Consider the following 17,537-nt stretch of genomic DNA (forward strand, 5'->3'; position numbering starts at 1 on the left):
GTCAGTTCATCTCGTGAAAGAACTTCCAATGAGGAAACAAAAGAGTCGTAGCTTTCATCAAGCGATGATAGAATAATATACACCTGTTGAAGCTCAGAAAAAATCAACTCTTTTTCTTGCAAATCCTGCAAAGTTTTCTTCATGAAGTCTAAATGAGCCAACATATCACCACCTTTTTGCAAACGGGCTCTAAACAGTTTCCGTGTGAGATGAATATGAGCACCCACACTGTCCCGAACATAAATTCCCCGCAATGTGTTCCAACACCTAGCAGCAGACTCTTCGCCACGAATATGGACCAGTTGCTGGTCATTCAGTGTTAGTCCAATAATGCAGAGAGCTCTCTCATTGTCCCTGTTAAACTGCGCAATCTTCTTCGCATCCTCATTATCAGCAGGATCCCAATCTGTAACATCTGGTGGGTTCTGAACCACAAACCACAGTCCTTCTCTACGCAGAAGTAGGGAACACTTCAAGGACCAGGAAACATAGTTGGTTCCATCAAACCGGGTAATCATGGAGAGTGCAGCAGACTGTTCTTGTGCCATATTCACAAAAATAAACTATCCAAAAAGTGGTGCTTAAAAAAAAAAAATTATGGTTAAGGCAGGGCGTCTGGGCCCATAACCAATGTTAGGTACTGGTGCGATTAAGCACTAGCAATGAACCCCAGGTCGAGGTTATAACAGAGCAACCCTGTAAAGTATACGCAGCGTGCGATAGATAAAGCAACCACACTGAATAATGGATAGTAAAGTAACAAAATAAACTTTACTTTTTGAAGAATATAGCAAAATCCATAAACACAGCCAAAAAGTCATACACAGAAAAACACAGTCCAATACTACCAAGATAACTTGGATACAAGTAGCAAATAACTTACACACAGTAAGTAGTAGCAACAGTAGTAACAGTTAGACAGCAGTTATCATACATCAATCAAGAGAGAGAGAGAGAGAGAGCAACAACATCAGCTGCAATTTAAATGCTGTAATCTACTAATTAGCAGAGCTCCTCTCTTAAAGATACATAACATGCCTTGTGCAATATATTGTCTACCCAACTTGTTGGTTACACCCTAACAAACCCCCATCCTTTGCCCTCCAGAGATCATCCACCAACGCGACCAAGGCCGTCTCCGTGCTGTGACCGGGTCGGAAGCCGGACTGGCGCGGGTCTAGATAATCATCTTCCTCCAGGTGACGCGGGAACTGCTGAGCCACCACACTCTCAACAACCTTCGCTAAAAAAGGAAGGTTGGAGACAGGACGATAATTTGCTAGCTCCATTGGGTCCAGAGAAGGCTTCTTGAGCAGGGGTCTCACCACCGCCTCTTTCAAGGCGGTTGGTAAAAGGCCCTCACCCAATGAAGCGTTCACCAGTCCCAGTAGCCAGCCTCGTGAACCCTCCCAGGAAGCCAGTACCAACCAGGAGGGGCACGGGTCCAATAAGCATGTGGTGGCTCGCAGTCGCCCGCGCAACCTGTCCAAATCTTCGGTGACAACAGGGTCAAACTCCTCCCAGCGTGGAATCTCAAGACTAGCCTCGGACGCCCCCCCTGGAGCACTGGAGTGGGTCCACCCCCTCCATATCTGATCAATTTTATCCTGCAGGTATTCCCCAAACTCCTCTGCCCTGCCCTGCAATGGGGGGTCCCGTTGTCCCTGCGACAGCAGGGAGCGGGTCACCCGAAACAGGGCGGCAGGGCGGTTCTCTGTGGACGCTATAAGGGTGGCACAATATTGGCGTTTGGCCACCCTTATTGCCACAAGGTAGGTCCTTAAGTAGGCTCTTACCTGTGTTCGATCGGATTCGGAGTGGGAGGATCTCCACTTGTTCTCTAGGTGTCTCCTGTGGCGTTTCATCGCCCTTAGCTCCCCGTAATAAAATAAAACCCATATCTTATAAAATTGTTTATCTTCTTGTTCTCTAATTTCAAATGTCAATTTACTCATTTCAGCCCATTCCATTGTTTTGTAAGTAACTTCCTCCTGCATTGGTATTTTCTCATTTTTCCAATTTTTAGCAAATACAATTCTAGCTGCTGTTAATACATTTACAATCAAGTTTTTCAATTCTCTATTGTATGTTTCCGGTATAATTCCCAATAAAAAGATTTCTGGTTTAAAGTCTATATGTTTTTGTATAATTTTATCAACCAGGTGTGGATTTTAGTGCAACATCTTTTAGCTTCTATACAAGTCCACCACATATGGTAATATGAACCCGGTATCTGTCGATTCTCCATTTATCATTATCTTTGCTGTTTGTTTGTAGTATATAGTTTGTATGGCTTGGGTGAATTTCTTACCAAAGCCCCTCTGTTCCAACCATAGCAACATAAATCACCAGTTCACATTGTCAAAGGCTTTCTGTGCATCTAAGAACATCAAAGCCATTTGTTTTTTGTTTTTTCCCCACATTTTTTTTATTTTAAACATAAAAGACAATATTAAAAAAAATTTCATCCATTACATACAGCATGTCATTTGGTTACAAGTGTTTTTGCATCCATATTTTCAATTACATATACAATCACAGATTTTCCATCTAATATAACCAAAAACCTCACTTTCATTGTACAACATATATTCAATTACGATTAATATTTCTTTCTTTTCAATAAACATACTCTCTTACATACTTGATTATCTGCTTAATAACAACATACCTTTATGTAATCATTATCTCATTTTAAATATTTTTACAGTATACAAGAATTTATCAAGTGTTGGGCGGGACTTGCTGCCAGCATGAATGGCTGCTTGGACAGAGAGCTCTGTTAGTAGCAGCCAGAACTAACATCCGGAGGAGGTTTGCTGAAAAGATTTTGATAAGCCAAGCCTTCCTGGAGGGAAGACTGAAGAGAGAAGGTTGGTTTGACACGACCATAGGACGGCAATCCATGGTCTGTGCTTGAAATCTCCTTCATATCCCCAGAGGTGGAAGAGGGCGACAGTAATGGCCGTCCCAAAATGCTGACAAGAGTTCAAAGCAAGCGAGTATGTATTACAGAGAAGCTGTCGGAGTTGCGATTGACCTAACAGTTTCCGGATCTTGGAGAAGGTAATTCTATCCCAAAACAGCTCAAGAGATTAAGGGCTCCAAGAAGAAGTGGGGGGGCTGCTTACCCTCCTCCATCACAGCGGCGAGAAGTAATATGCTGAGTGAAAAATGGAGGCTTTATCTTTTTACTCTCTGAACTGTCTGATAAGCTGAACCTAAACCTAATCTGTTAACATAACAAAGCCGGCTGCAAATAACTCTGACTATACAGATACCTTCAGGGGGTTTTGAGTTAATTATACAAATCTTGAAGGCTTGAAAGAAAAATATATCTTAGCAACATATATATATATATATATGATTGCAGTTGGTTAGCTTCTGGACAAGTGGAAGAGTGACATCTACTGGCGAAATCTAGAATTCCCCCCCCCTCTTAATACCCTAAGAGAAAACAGGATTTTTACAATAATACAATAGTAGAGTTGGAAGGGACCTTGGAGGTCTTCTAGTCCAACCCCCTGCCTAGGCAGGAAACCCTATACCATTTCAGACAGATGGCTATCCAACATCTTCTTAAAGATTTCCAGTGTTGGGGCATTCACAACTTCTGGAGGCAAGCTGTTCCACTGATTAATTGTTCTAACTGTCAGGAAGTTTCTCCTCAGTTCTAAGTTGCCCCCCTGCGTTCCCCCCACTTATGGCACACGAGCCAAAAAAGGTACGCCATCGCTGTTCTATACAATTGTATAGTTTTATTTTTAATGTATAATATACACTGAAGAAGGCACAACTTTGTTGTATGAGGTGCCAAGACAATAAAGTAAAGGATTAAACTGTTTAATTATGATAGTTTGGTCTCGGAGATGCTCTTGATGACTTTGGAGAGGATCTGGCTACTAATGAGATCAGGGTTGATCCGATGGCCGCACTGCCGGAAGATTTTTTCCATGGACTCAACTGCAGCCTGAGCCACGGAGGCTTCGCGATCCTTTTGAAGATCCCGGAGCCCTGGAAGGAATCCAGAAAAGAAATGATTACCGGGATCCACCTTGAGAACCAGGGTGATCAGGGACGGAGCTTCTGGAGAGAAAGTCTCCGCTTCAAGCGAGGGAACTTTGAAACTCACCCAGGAAAACTTCTTCGATTTGTTTGGAAGTCACCAGATCCCGTGTCATGTATTGTGCGCAGCAGCCTAGACACATGCAAAGAAAAGGTTGGTGGAGTTGGCAGAGACGGCTGAATCGACTGATTCAAGAAAGAAAACGCAGAATTATTTTATTTCTACTTGGAAGAGGCCCTTTGGGGCTTTACGGGATGGTCCCAGGAATTGGATCTGTCTAGAGATGGAATGGAAAGAATTTCATACGACACGTACTTATGACGGTTGCAGAGTCTTGGGGGTCACCTGATCACTTTTTGCAACCTTTAGGTGAGCAAACTCCGGAAGGAAGCCAGATTCACTTAACAATCACGTGACTCACTTAACAACCATACCGATACCCTTAAGAAAGGGGGCCGTGTGTGTGTGTGTGAGAGAGAGATAATGGTCAGCATGCCAGGCCTTAGGCCGCCCGCCTGCCCTGGTTTTTCCTCCCCTCCTTCCAGAGTTTGCATTTGGGGTTACCAATTAAGAGGGCAGCTGCCTCTCGGGATGAAGGATTCTGGCTCTTTAGGAATTCCACCATCTGCTCCAACATTTCAGGCAGGTTTTCCTTGCATCGATTGATCTGGGGAACACAAGGCCACAAACAAGGCAATGAACTCTGTAGCTTCCTCTTTTTTTCTTTCTAAGGTTTCTAGTCCTCATGTCCTCAACAACAATGTCTTCAATAACATATTGAATTTTATTATATTCAGTATGTTAGCCAACTGTACTATACTAAACTATATTATTATTATACTACATTTTATTATACTAAACAAAATTATTATGCTATACTGGACGTGACTGGACTAGACTGGACTATCATACAATGCAATACAATATAATATTATTACATTATATAGTATAGTGAAAAAGGAATAGAAAAAGAAAAGGGAAAGAAAGATGATAAGGAAATGGCTTCTGGTCTTATAAATGCATTTATGTTTTGCCCCCTTTACATCGTAATTTCCCTTTTCCACAAACTGCCATTTCTAATCCTCAAACCCACAAATCAGCAAGGTTTCTAGTCGTCATGGTGGCAACCATGCTGTTCCCAAGGGAGCAACAACCCAAGAAGAATCCCTCTAGTCAGTTTAGTGTAGTGGTTGAGGCCTCAGGCAACAAACCAGGAGCCGGTGAGTTCTAGTCCCTCCTTTGGGATGAAAGCCTGATGGGTGACTTGGGGAGTTCTAGTCCTGCCTTAGGCATGAAAGCTGGCTGGGTGACCTTGGTCCAGTCCCTCTCTCTCAGGGCAGCCTACCTCACAGGCTTGTTGGGAAGGAAATCGGAGGAGGAGGAGGAGGAGGGGAGGAGGAGAAGCATTGGGGACGTCCACCATCTTGAATGATTTATCAAAAGAAGGCAGGAGAGAAAGAAAATATATTTCATCCAGAAGAAAAGGAGCCAGCTGGGCTCCTACTTACCACCTCCGAGCAGATGCTGGAATACATGCTCTGGAGACTGGTGTAAATCTTGTAGTCAAACAAAGTCTCTGGAAACTCCTTCCACTTCATAAAGGAGACGCAGGAGGTCAGGGTTTTCCTGGAGACCTGGGCCGAGGGAGGAAAGGAGGCATCAGAGGAGCCGGTTCTGAGGTTATCCATCTTCGGCAGAGAAAAGCCAGACTTCTCCTTGTTCAGAGGTGGGAAAGGGGATGAGCCACCCCAAGAGGAAGCTAACGCAGGGCAAGGCCCCCCCTGAAGGCCAGAGTTCTCCACAATTCAACCCTGATTCTCTTCTATTGGTACCAGGCAAACAATCAAGCAGAAAACAACCCCCTAATCCAAGAACAGCCCAACAGAAAACCTGCACCCACATCAAAATGATCGGGCATTAAGCAGAGGTCAAACCCTCCCTTCCAACCTACTGATGCTGTCACCTAATTGGGTCAGGAAAGGCCTGCAAGAAAACAACCAGGTTCAGAGAGCACCAAGGACCTCACAACTTCAGGATTGTCCAGAATGCCTTCTCCAGAGGGTCGACATGATGCAACCATGTTGCCCTGAGTGAAGATGGGGGTACAGCGTGGTCTCATGGAGAAGGGAGCATGAAGAGAGCAGGAGCTTAGTTGACCCCGCCCTTCAACTCACCTCTTGGGTCCAACGATTAGCCAACTGGATGACGAGAGGAATCAGGCTGCGCAGGATGGATTTGGTCAGATTCCGCTCTGTCTCCCTGACCCCTTTTAAGACCAGGCCAAAAAGGGTGATGGAGGTGTTGCGCAACTCGGTGTCCTCCTACGAAGGAAGAGAAACGGGTCAGTCCCTCCAATAGCATTCAGGAAGTGGGAGGCTTTGTGAGAACCTAGAAGAACAAACTGCAACACACACAACAGTCAGCTGAGCAAAAACTGAGAGTAGAAATTTCGGATGAGAAAACATCTCAAATTTTATTCTTCTTTGTTTCCTGAAATAGAAAGGCAGGGAGGGATCCACTAAACCTACAATAAAAGCCTTCATCACCTCCATCCTCTTCATCTGATCTGCCTCAGTTTCCCACTCACAAGACAAAGGAAGAGGAGTCTGGCAACTGTTTCTCTAGACAAGGCCATGGGGATGGTTGGCATGGGTGTAAAAGGCTTGCAGACCAACCTCTATGGTGTGATCGAGGGAGCTGTTTTCCCATCTTAGCAGCCTTCAGATGTGGGGACTTCAACCTCTGGAGTTCTCAGGCCAGCAGAGTTGAGATCCACACACCTTAAAGAGTCTGAGATCAAGCAACACCAATCTGGATTTTTAATAAATACGGAGAGTGATTGATAGTGGCTTGGTGAAGCTGAAGAGAGTGGGAACCTTCTCCAGCTCTCTGGAAGGGCTCAAGGATCATCTTCAAGCTCACACACTCTTTTAGATGAGAACAGCACAGTTATTGCTGAACTGTTTCTAAGACTTTTTGATAAAATTGGAATTCTGCAGATGGTACCCAGGCCATCTTTATGGGAGAAAAAGAGAGAGGGAGGGAGGGAGGGAGAGGAAGAGAGAGGGGGGTGGATTAGTTTGTCGTGATTTGGTTGACGTACATCAGCAAAATACTTCCCCAGGACCGGAATAAGTTTGACAGCTTTCCATCCATAGGTTTGAACTTTCAGATCCCGGAATAGGAACTGAAGAGTCCGTAGGGATTCCTTTGCCACACTTTTTTCTGGGTGACAAGCACAGTTGACCACAGGGACTAGCACCGGCTCTAACATCGAATTCTGGAGGAAGGAGGGAAAAAAGGGAGCAATTAAACATGGTCCCTGGAGTTCTCTGAATCTACGAATGACAAACACAGAGAAGCCCCCAGAACCTAGAATCACAGGGTTGAAAAGGAACTTGGAGGTCATCTAGTCCAACCCCCTGCTCAAGCAGAGACCTTATACCGTTTCAGACCAGTGGTTGTTCAGTCTCTTCTTGAAAGCCTTCAGTGTTGGAGCACCCACAACCTCTGGAGGGAAGTCGTTCCACTGGTGAATTGTCCTCATTGTCAGGGAATTTCTCCTTAGTTCCAGGTTGCTTCTCTCCTTCATTAGTTCCCATCCATTGCTTCTTGTTCTCCTTTCAGGGGCTTTGGGGAATCAGTTGCCCTCCCTTTTTTTGTGGAAGCACTTCAAATATTAAAAGTCTCATCTCATCCCAGCCCCACTTTTTGTTGTTAGACTAAAACTACCTAGTTCCCCAATTCTTCCTCCTATGCTTTGCCTCCGCTCCACACTTCAGCTTTCAGAGTTAAACCTACCATCATGTGCCCCATTTCAAGCACATAAACATGTGCACTTGGAACATACAACACGGCATAGCAGAGTCAGAAGGGACCTTGGAGGTCTTCTAGTCCAACCCCTGCTCGAGCAGGAGATTCTATACCATGAATGGTTTTCCAATCTCTTTTGGAAAACCCACACGTTCTGGAGATAAGTCCTTCCATTGGTTGATTGCTCTCACCGTTAGGAAAATTTCTCCTTAATTCCAGGCTGATTCTCTCCTTGGTTAGTTTCCAACCATTCTTTCTCCTCTTTCTTTCTTTTGACCACCTGGTCTTTGTAGGAGCCCCTCAAATATTGGAACAGGTGCCATCCTGTCTCCCCTAGTCCTTCTTTTCATTAGACTAGGCATTCCCAGTTCCTGTAAGCGTTCTTCGTATGCTCTTGGGTTGCAATGATAAGAAAACTGGATGAGATGTATAAATGGAGAAAACCATAACACCCAGCATCCCAGGTGGAGGTTCCCCGTGATCTCCAATCCTGCAAGGGAAGATCTTGGGGAAATAGCTGGGCGTGAGGAAGCTGGATGATTGTTAGGTCAGCTCAGGGGCTTCCTCATCCCAGGGGTTTGATGCAAAACACTCCATCACTGGAGGTTTTTAAGAAGAGAGTAGACAGTCACTTATCTGAATTAGCTTAGGTTCTCCTGCTTGAGCAGAAGGCTGGACTAGAAGACCGCCAAGGTCTCTACTACTAGGAAAACCAGTAGTAATGGTTGTCCAGTCTCTTCTTGAAAGCCTCCAATGTTGGAGCACCCACAACCTCTGGAGGCAAGTCGTTCAACTGGTTAATTGTTCTCAGTGTCGGGAAATTTCTCCGTAGGTCTAGGTTGCTTCTCTCGATTAGTTTCCAACCGTTGCTTCTTGTTCTGCTTTAGATGTCCTCCAAGAGGATCTGTCTCCAAATTGATCCTTCAGATCTTCCAGGGATGCCCCCATCTTTGTAGAAGAGACGCCACTGTAGGTGAGGGCATCCTCTTTCAGGTGGTTGTCTTCTTCTCCTCCTTCTACCCTTCCTAGCCTTGTAGACTTCCCAGAGAGGTCACACCTGCTGCTCCCTTGAAAGTCCCTCACTTCCTGCCCCCCATCTCTTACCTCCAAGGGGTGCTGGAGAAGATACCCCAGACCACGAATAGCAAATATTTGGATGAGGGGATATGGCTGAGCCATCCAGGCTTGGAGGACATCAAGGATGTCCTTTATGATGAAGTATTCTCCGAACTCCGGGTGATAGAGAAGCTGGGGAAGAAGAGTGGAGAGACGAAGCATTAGCAAAACAAAGGAAGGGAACTTTCCTCAGAGCCTCTACGAAGAGATGCCACATTCAACCATTACGGGGAGAGGAAAAGACAGTCCTCGTTTAGTGACTGTGGAAAGTCACCATGGCACTGACAAAAGGGACAATTCCATTTTTCAGACTTATGACCATTGATCACGGTCACCTGACCAAAAATTGGATATTTGAGGGTCCGTATTTATGACAGTTGCAGTGTTTAGAAGTTACGTGATCCATTTTGTGACCATCTGATAAGCCAAGTAATATGTCGAGGACTACAGTATCGCAAAAGGTAGTGCAAATGATAGTTGTAAGAATACAAAACTGCCTATACTGCAAAGAGGAAAAGGAATTTGGGGTCATTGAGTCTTCCTCCCTCCCTCCCTCCTTCTCTCCCTCCCTCCCTGCCTCTTTCTCTCTCTCCCATTCCACCGATTAACAGAATAAGAGGAGACCTTGGAGATCTTCTAGTCCAACCCCTTGACCAAGCATCTACTATGTCAGACAAATGGTTCTCCAGTCTCTTCTTCAAGGCCTCCAGTGATGGCGCCCCCACAACTTCAAATTCCTAACCATAAAGTCCTCGTGAACCCTGTTCCTGGAGATCCACAATGTTGTGGTGCATCACAATGTCTCCTCACCTCTGAGAAGAACACCATGCCTATTGTCTTCTCCCTTAAATCGGGATGGTGCAGGTAGTTGTTGGCCTGTCTGAGCATCACCTTCAGCTCCACTTTAGAGTAGTTGAAGAGTTTCCTAAAGGCATAAAGGACACTACAATTTATTCAAAGTTAGTTTAAAAAGGGGGAGTTAAAGCACAAGAATAGTAACATGTTAAAATTCGTTAGCTTATGTTAGCGTATGGTTGTTAAATGTTTACACCCTGTACTTTGCTCTGGGAGGGCGGGGAGAGGGAAGGGGTGATAGTTGTAGAATTTATTAAAAATTTTAATTAAAAAAAAAAGTTTCCTAAAGATCAAATAGGGAGAAATCAGACAAGATCTGCTGGTGAGTGAGGAGAAAATCACCAAGCTAGAGAAAAGATTATCTGAATTATGGATAAATGAATTACTCAATGAATTAGTCCATTTAGATAATGTCTCACCCTCCCTCTCTTTCTCTGTCTTTCTCTCCCTCTCCTTCCCATCCTCCCTCTTCATCTCATTCTCTCTCTCCTTTTATGTCTCCTTCTTACACTTCCTCTCTTTCTCTCTCTTTCTCTCCTCCTCCTCCATCTCTTCTCCCTCCCTCTCTTTCCCTCTCCCTACCCTCTCCCTCCCTCTTCCCCCTCTCCCTCACTTTCTCTCTCTCTGCCTCTTCCTCCTCCTCTCCCTCTGCCCTCCCCTCCCCTCTATCACCCTCCCTCTTCCCATCTCTCTCTCTCTTCCTCCCCTCTTCCCTCCCTCTTCCCCCTCTCCCTCACTTTCTCTCACTCTGCCCCTTCTTCTTCCTCCTCTCTCTCTGCCTTCTCCTCCCTCTCTCACCCACTGACACTTGTAGCCAAGCTCTTTGGACTTTGAAGTTCTTACCGGACCAGGTGGAAAATGGCCTCAAACAGACTATCTGGGCTCAAGAGCATCTCCCAGCATCCCACCATCCCCAAATCTTTGTACTCCTCTTTGTATCCAGCAGACACGATGAGGTTTTTGATCGCCTGCACTGCCGTGCTAAATCAAAGAAAGGGAGAAGAGTTGGTGCCAATCCTTCGGCCGATGCCCCCTGCAAAGGCCAGGCTTACCCTGATGCCAACCGGCCTCCCGCCGCCCTTCAGGAGAGCTCCAGGTTTCACTTGGCGGCTTATGCAACAACCACAAAACACAACAGCAAATCAGCCTCCCTTTATTTCTTCCCCCTCCAGTGATATCCTGTAGGATCCAGATTGGGCCCAGGAGATTCCTTACCCCAAATGGTCGATCTGTTCTGAAAGGTCTGTGACTCTGCTGGACCTCCTGGCCCCACTCTTGCTGGCTCCCAGGAGGAAGTACAGCTGTGTGACCAGGGCGAGGAGCAGGTTGGAGAATTTGTTGTGGAGAAGCTCAGCAGCGTTCGGGAGGGACAGGAGGAAACAGAGAGCGTTGGTGGCCTAGAAACGGGATGAAAGAACCGTCACCTTGGGCTCCCCAGGTTACTTAGATTCATCACCTTCTTCTTCCTCTTCTTCTAATGTTCCCAGAAACACTTGCAGGGTGGAGTCTGGCCAACTGAATGGAGCTGGGGGTTTACTGGCCAGATGCCCTTCCTGTTGCCAATGAGGAGTTTTGTTCGGCAGATATATTCTCATTGTGCTCAGGGAGAGAAACATCTGCCTCCACTTAAAGGAGGGGGGCTTACGCCAAATGATGCTCCAATTTCAGCCCCCAGCCGCTTGCCCACTGCCTCCCTACCCCCTCCCCTCAGGCGTGGAGGGCTTACCGCAATGGGCATGAGGGACTTGCTGTTCCTCCTTGTGAGGGCGTCGGTGCTGGGGTCTTGGTCCTGCAGCCTTTTCAAGAGGGGCTTCATGATCTTGAGGTTGGCATACTGGTCCACAGCCAGCGCCCCCCAAACCTCCCTGGCGCTTCTGCGGAGGGGGAGAAACAGATGGGGTGGAAAACAGATCCTTTCCCCATTTCAGAAGAGACGGCCAGTCCAGATAGATGAACTCCCAATGGAAGGAAGGATTGGAAAACTGATGGCCAAATAAATGGCTCTCATCCCCCAAAAATATCTCTGTATACACAGGTAGTTCTTGGCCTACGACCGTTTGTCAAGCAGCCATTCAAAGGAACAATGAAATTGAAAAAAGCGACTTATTCCCAGTTTTCACACTTTCCAGCATCCTCGGGATCATCTGACCAAAATTCAGACTCCTGGACAACTGGTTCAGATTTACGACCATCCCAAAGTCAAGCGATCACATTTTGCGAACTTCTAACAAGCACATTCAATGGGGAAGCCAGATTCACTTAATCTTTCTCGCTTGACAACTGCAGTGACTCACTTAACATGTGACAAGAAAAGTCGTAAAATATCTTTCAAAGTTCATTCCTATCTCGACCCTCATCTGATGTGACCTCCCCACTAGAAGATTTCATCTGTGACACACCCATGGCCCATCAGGACTTCCATCAGAAGATCCTCACCTGACACGACCTTTACTGACCTCCACATCACAAGACCCATCACAAGATCCCCACCTCACATGACCCTCAATCTGAGATGACCTCCCCATCACAAGACCCTCACTTGAAAAGATCCACACCTGACATGACCTCCATGTAACAAGACCCATCACAAGATCCCCCACCTCACATGACCCTCAATCTGAGATGACCTCCCCATCACAAGACTCTCACTTGATATGACCCTCACCTGACATGACCCCCACATCACAAGACCCATCACAAGATCCCCCACCTCACATGACCCTCAATCTGAGATGACCTCCCCCTTAACAAGACCCTCACTTGATAAGATCCACACCTGACATGACCTCTCCATCACAAGTCCCTCACTTGATATGACCCTCACCTGACATGACCTCCACATCACAAGACCCATCACAAGATCCCCACCTCACATGACACTCAATCTGAGGTGACCTCCCCATCACACGACCTTCTGACGACACCAAGCCCTTACAAGCAGAAAATCACCAGCACTGGCATTCCTTAAACTCCACTGAAGACATTACCTTGCCTGGTAACAAAACATTTGGAAACCAACGCAGAAGCTCAGAGAACCAACCTCCACCCTCTTCTTCCATCTGAGCTACAGGGATTCGCCCCATCAGAAAGGAACTTCTTCTTGAAGTTCTTCTTACCCATCACAGCCAATGGAGGATTCCAGCAATATGTCCACAACTGGGTTGACCCTCTTGGATGCCAGGTGACATACGGCCTTGAGGGTCAGGGCTTTTGTTGCTGGGTGGGCAATATTCGGGAGACGCTGGTAAATCTCCCTCAAGATCTTAGGTAGCTATGGCAAAAGAGAGATTGGAGGGATGAGATCCAGTGCTGGTCTCCATTGGAGATGCAGTAGAGACGATAACTCCCACCCATTGGGGGAAATAAATTGGCCCCCACAATGTCTCAATGTTTGCCCTACATTTTTGAAAGGACTCCTGATTTGTCCAGCTGCCTGTGATATTTTATTGGTTTATTTTAGGAGATTTATATTGCCGACTATTCGCATATGGCGACTCAAGGCGGATGACAAAGATGTAAAAACATCTGGAGCCTTAAACACTGCCACAGTGGCTCACCAAATGTTATTTTTCATGAAACCAATATGGCTCCTTTGTTTTGCCCTTACCTTCTTCTGGGAGGTTTGGATAGCTCAGTGGTCTCCCATCCAGCCCTAGCCTTCTTAAAACCAGCAGAAGTGTCATCACTGAGCCAACAAGGTCTCAGCCATTCTCGTCTTTGCTTTTTAAAAAATCTCCTACATCCCTTTTGCTCAAAGCCCTGCAATTTTCTTACCTCCTCCAGATCCATGCCACACTCCTCCAGGATGGAGTTGAGGAGCTGCCCCGCAGACTGGGATATGTTCTTGTCCATGTGTGTCAAGGCCTCCAGGGCGTCCAGGATCAGCTGCATTAGCTGCAATGGGCTGAGGTGCTCCACAAAGGCCTATCGGAGAGAAGGAAAGGAGACCATGCAGAAATGCCTCAGGGCTTTGACTCCCTTCTCTTGAGACTTTGACCCAGATTGGGGGACAGCACACCATGTAGAGAGGCAGGCCTTATTCCATGTCCTCCATCAGGTGGGATTTAGATGGGGGTCAAGAAAGCCAACATGGCAGCTGCCCTTTCTTCCTCAAGGGCATTGGAGAGGAGGGGTACCCAAAGCCCAACCTTGGGAGGATGCTGTCCCCACTGTGAGATTGACTCCTTTGAGGGTCTCCAGGTCAGGAGGAGGAGCAAAAGGAAGACAGGCCAAAGGCTGATCCAAAACATACCTTCACCATTTTGGAGATGTTGTTGTAGAAGATCCCAGTACCCGAAACAAAGAAATCCTCCCGCAACCAATGTACAATATTCCCCTTTTTATTTTTCTGTCTCTTGTCCATTTCTTTCGCTTTGGAGGGAGGGGAAAAAAGCCACAAGGTCAGATTTTGGCCTTCAGAACTTGGGAAGTTCCTTCATCTGACTGCCTGTTTAGTCGTTGCAACAGAAGAGAAGATCTGGAGCTCAAGGTCGACCTGAGGGGTCCCTGGTGCTCTTTGCGCTGGCGGGGGGGTCCTCTTGCAGGCGTTTCATTGCCCAAGTAGGGATGTTGGCCATCAATACTTATAGAAGCACAGAGAAAAGATCCCTCCCTTCAAGTACTGATCACCTTACCTAGTTGGGTCATGAAATGTCAAGAAGAAAACCACCAAGCTCAGAGAGCACCAAGGACCCCAAAGTCCTTCTCCTTCTCCTCCTCTAACTCCTTCCCCTCTCTCCCTCTCTGTTCCTTACTTTCTCACTACCTCCTCTTCCCTTCCCCCTCATCTTCCTCCCCCCACTCTCTCCTCCTCCTCCCCTTTCCTCATCTTCCTCTCCCTTCCCTCCCTTCTCATCGCCTCCTCCACTAGCTGCTCCTCTTCCTCCTCCTTCTCCCCCTGTCTTCCTCTCCTCTCTCCTCCTTGCTCCCTGCCCCTCTCTTCATCGCTCCTTCTCTCTCCTCCTCCTCCTCCTCCTTCCTAGCTGACTCACTTAACGTGAGAATCTCCGTCTTAAAAGGACCCATGGCCCACTTGCTGCTCCTCTTCCTCCTGTTTCTCCTGTTTCTCCTGCTTCTCCTCCCTGTCTCCCTTTCTCCCTCTCCTCCTCCTCCTTCCTCCTTCTCTCTCTCTCTTCATCGCTCCTTCTCTCTCTCTCCTATCACCTCCTCCTCCTCCTCCTCCTCCTTCCTAGCTGACTCACTTAACGTGAGAATCTCCGTCTTAAAAGGACCCATGGCCCACTTGCTGCTCCTCTTCCTCCTGTTTCTCCTGTTTCTCCTGCTTCTCCTCCCTGTCTCCCTTTCTCCCTCTCCTCCTCCTCCTTCCTCCTTCTCTCTCTCTCTTCATCGCTCCTTCTCTCTCTCTCCTATCACCTCCTCCTCCTCCTTCCTAGCTGACTCACTTAACGTGAGAATCTCCGTCTTAAAAGGACCCATGGCCCACTTGCTGCTCTTCTTCCTCCTGTTTCTCCTGTTTCTCCTGCTTCTCCTCCCTGTCTCCCTTTCTCCCTCTCCTCCTCCTCCTTGCTCCTTCTCTCTCTCTCTCTTCATCGCTCCTTCTCTCTCTCTCCTATCACCTCCTCCTCCTCCTCCTCCTCCTCCTCCCTAGCTGACTCACTTAACGTGAGAATCTCCTTCTTAAAAGGACCCCTGGCCCCGAGAAGTGCCAATATCAACTGCCAATTCCAGGCATCTCTGCCAAGCCAAACGATCAGTTTCTTAGCCACGCCACAGACTATGCCACCCAATACTCTCCTGGGCAGGGGGCATCCCTGGTCCTCTTGTAGCAAGTCAGACCTTGGAGTACAAAGTTCTCACCCATTTTGCTCATGATGAGGTGGTGCAGGTGGTAGGCAGCCTCTGCGGACGTCTGGCCAACAACTGGGCTGGTGTCACCAATGTGCAAGGCCAGCAAAGCCACCAGTTGTCCCAGCAAAGAAAAGTCAGCTGTGGTCTAAGGAAGGGAAAAGGAGGGGAAAAAGGAGAAGCGGAGGGGGCTCATGAAGCTTTCAGCCGGCTAAAATTAGGGAATAAGAACCAAAGAACCTCAGAATCTTAGATACACAGAATGTTAGCATCATAGAATCATAGAATTAACAAATATTTGAATCTTAAAATCTTTGAATCACAGAACCTGAGAATTAAGAACTTCAGAATCTTTGAATCACAGAACCTTAGAATTACAGAATCATAGAATCACAGCATGACAGAACCGCAGTTGCTGGAAGGGACCGTGGAGGACTTCTCCTCCAACCCTCTGCTCAAGCAGGAATCCTTGTATCCTCCTGGTCACATCCCAAAGGTGCTTTTCCCAAAAGGCAGCTGGACTTTCTTGGAGTTTTTCCTTTCTTTGAAAACATTTCACTTCTCATCCCAAAGGGAGACTTACATCGAAACTGACGTTGTCCGAAACGAACTTGAGGAGGTGCCTGGTGCTCTTGAGGGCCCTCTCTCTCTCGTGGCTCTTGGGAGAGTCGATCCAGGGATTTGTGTGCTGCCAGGGGAAACGAAAGAGAAGGAGGAAAGGAGGAATGGATCATTCCCAGTTGGAAGAGCCACAGACTCCACAGGGGGACAGAAGGGCCAAATCCAGCCTGAACATCTGGCTGACCGTCTGACCCACCCCAAGAAAGGATCTCTCTTTACCGTCAGCATCTCCTGCAGGGCATCCAAATTGGGAGCTTCGGACAGCAATCCGGTCAGCATGTTGTTGCAGGCGGTGGCCGTCTGCTGATAGAAATCCTAAAAGAAGGAGAAAATGTCAGAAGGAAGGAGGGGCGACAAGGAAGAAACGGCACCTGAAAGAGGCAGAAATCCAGGGGTGGGGAACTGATGGCCCTTTTTCTGACTGGGGCACTGCAGCTCCCAACCTTCCTGAGCCAGCCATGGAATTCTGGGAGTTGAAGGCCAGAGGTCTGCAGTAAATGGAGTGGCCGACATTGCAGGGCTGGTTTTTCTTCCAGAGGGGGAAGAAATGGTTTATCTGCTGAACTTGAGGAACAAAAGAACTTCCTTCCTGTTTGAGTTCAGAACAGAATGACTAAAAAGTTGAATGTCTTCCTTAACAGTTCTGGGAGATTCAAATACAGGCAGTCCTCATCTTATGACCACAATTGAGCCCAAAATTTCCATCGCTAAGGGAGACATTAGTGAAGTGAATTTTGCCCTTGTTTTACGACCTTTCTTGCCACAGTGGTTAAGTGAATCATTTTGGTTGTTAAGTTGGTCACACAGTTGTTAAGTGAATCCAGCTTCCCTATTGACTGGTCGGAAGGTCACAGAAGGAGGGTCATGTGACCCCAGAATGCTGCAACCGTCATAAATCTGAACCCGTTGCAGAAAAAAAGGGGCTGACGTCACAACGGCTCAACATGCGATCTTGGTGCTCCGAGATTGCAGTCCATATTTCTGCCGCTGGACAGTCCTTTCGGACCTAAACTGTCCCACAGAGATAGTGATTGAGAAGGGCACTTCCTGCTGATCTCAGGGACACCGCAAAGTCCCTGAAAGATCCAGGAATAGCCTTTATTTCTGTTGACAGAAATGCAGCTAATGAAGCTGTTGAAGTTGGGACAGCTCCGGAATAGGAACAAAGCGAAAAGAGAAAGTGTGTTGAATTGGTGAGGAAATTTTATTATTAGAAAAAGAGACTACCCCTCCCCCCCAAAAATTAAGTTAAATTAAAATT

General features: G+C 47.0%; 1 protein-coding gene across 1 annotated transcript in view; it reads right to left on the reverse strand.

Moving 5' to 3' along the window:
- Positions 1 to 17,222, reverse strand: part of LOC309399377 (maestro heat-like repeat family member 5) — a gene marked incomplete at both ends in the record, with an annotated part of 248,495 nt that extends 231,273 nt beyond the window's left edge. Inside the window, 4 exon segments of the mRNA XM_081967113.1 lie at positions 15,668 to 15,803; positions 16,239 to 16,343; positions 16,496 to 16,591; positions 17,205 to 17,222. Of these exon segments, the coding sequence (XP_081823239.1) occupies positions 15,668 to 15,803; positions 16,239 to 16,343; positions 16,496 to 16,591; positions 17,205 to 17,222 (355 nt within the window).
- Between the last annotated feature and the right edge of the window lie 315 nt (positions 17,223 to 17,537).

This window comes from Natrix helvetica, assembly GCF_964273705.1.
Source record: "Natrix helvetica genome assembly, chromosome: 15".
NCBI lineage: Eukaryota > Metazoa > Chordata > Lepidosauria > Squamata > Natricidae > Natrix > Natrix helvetica.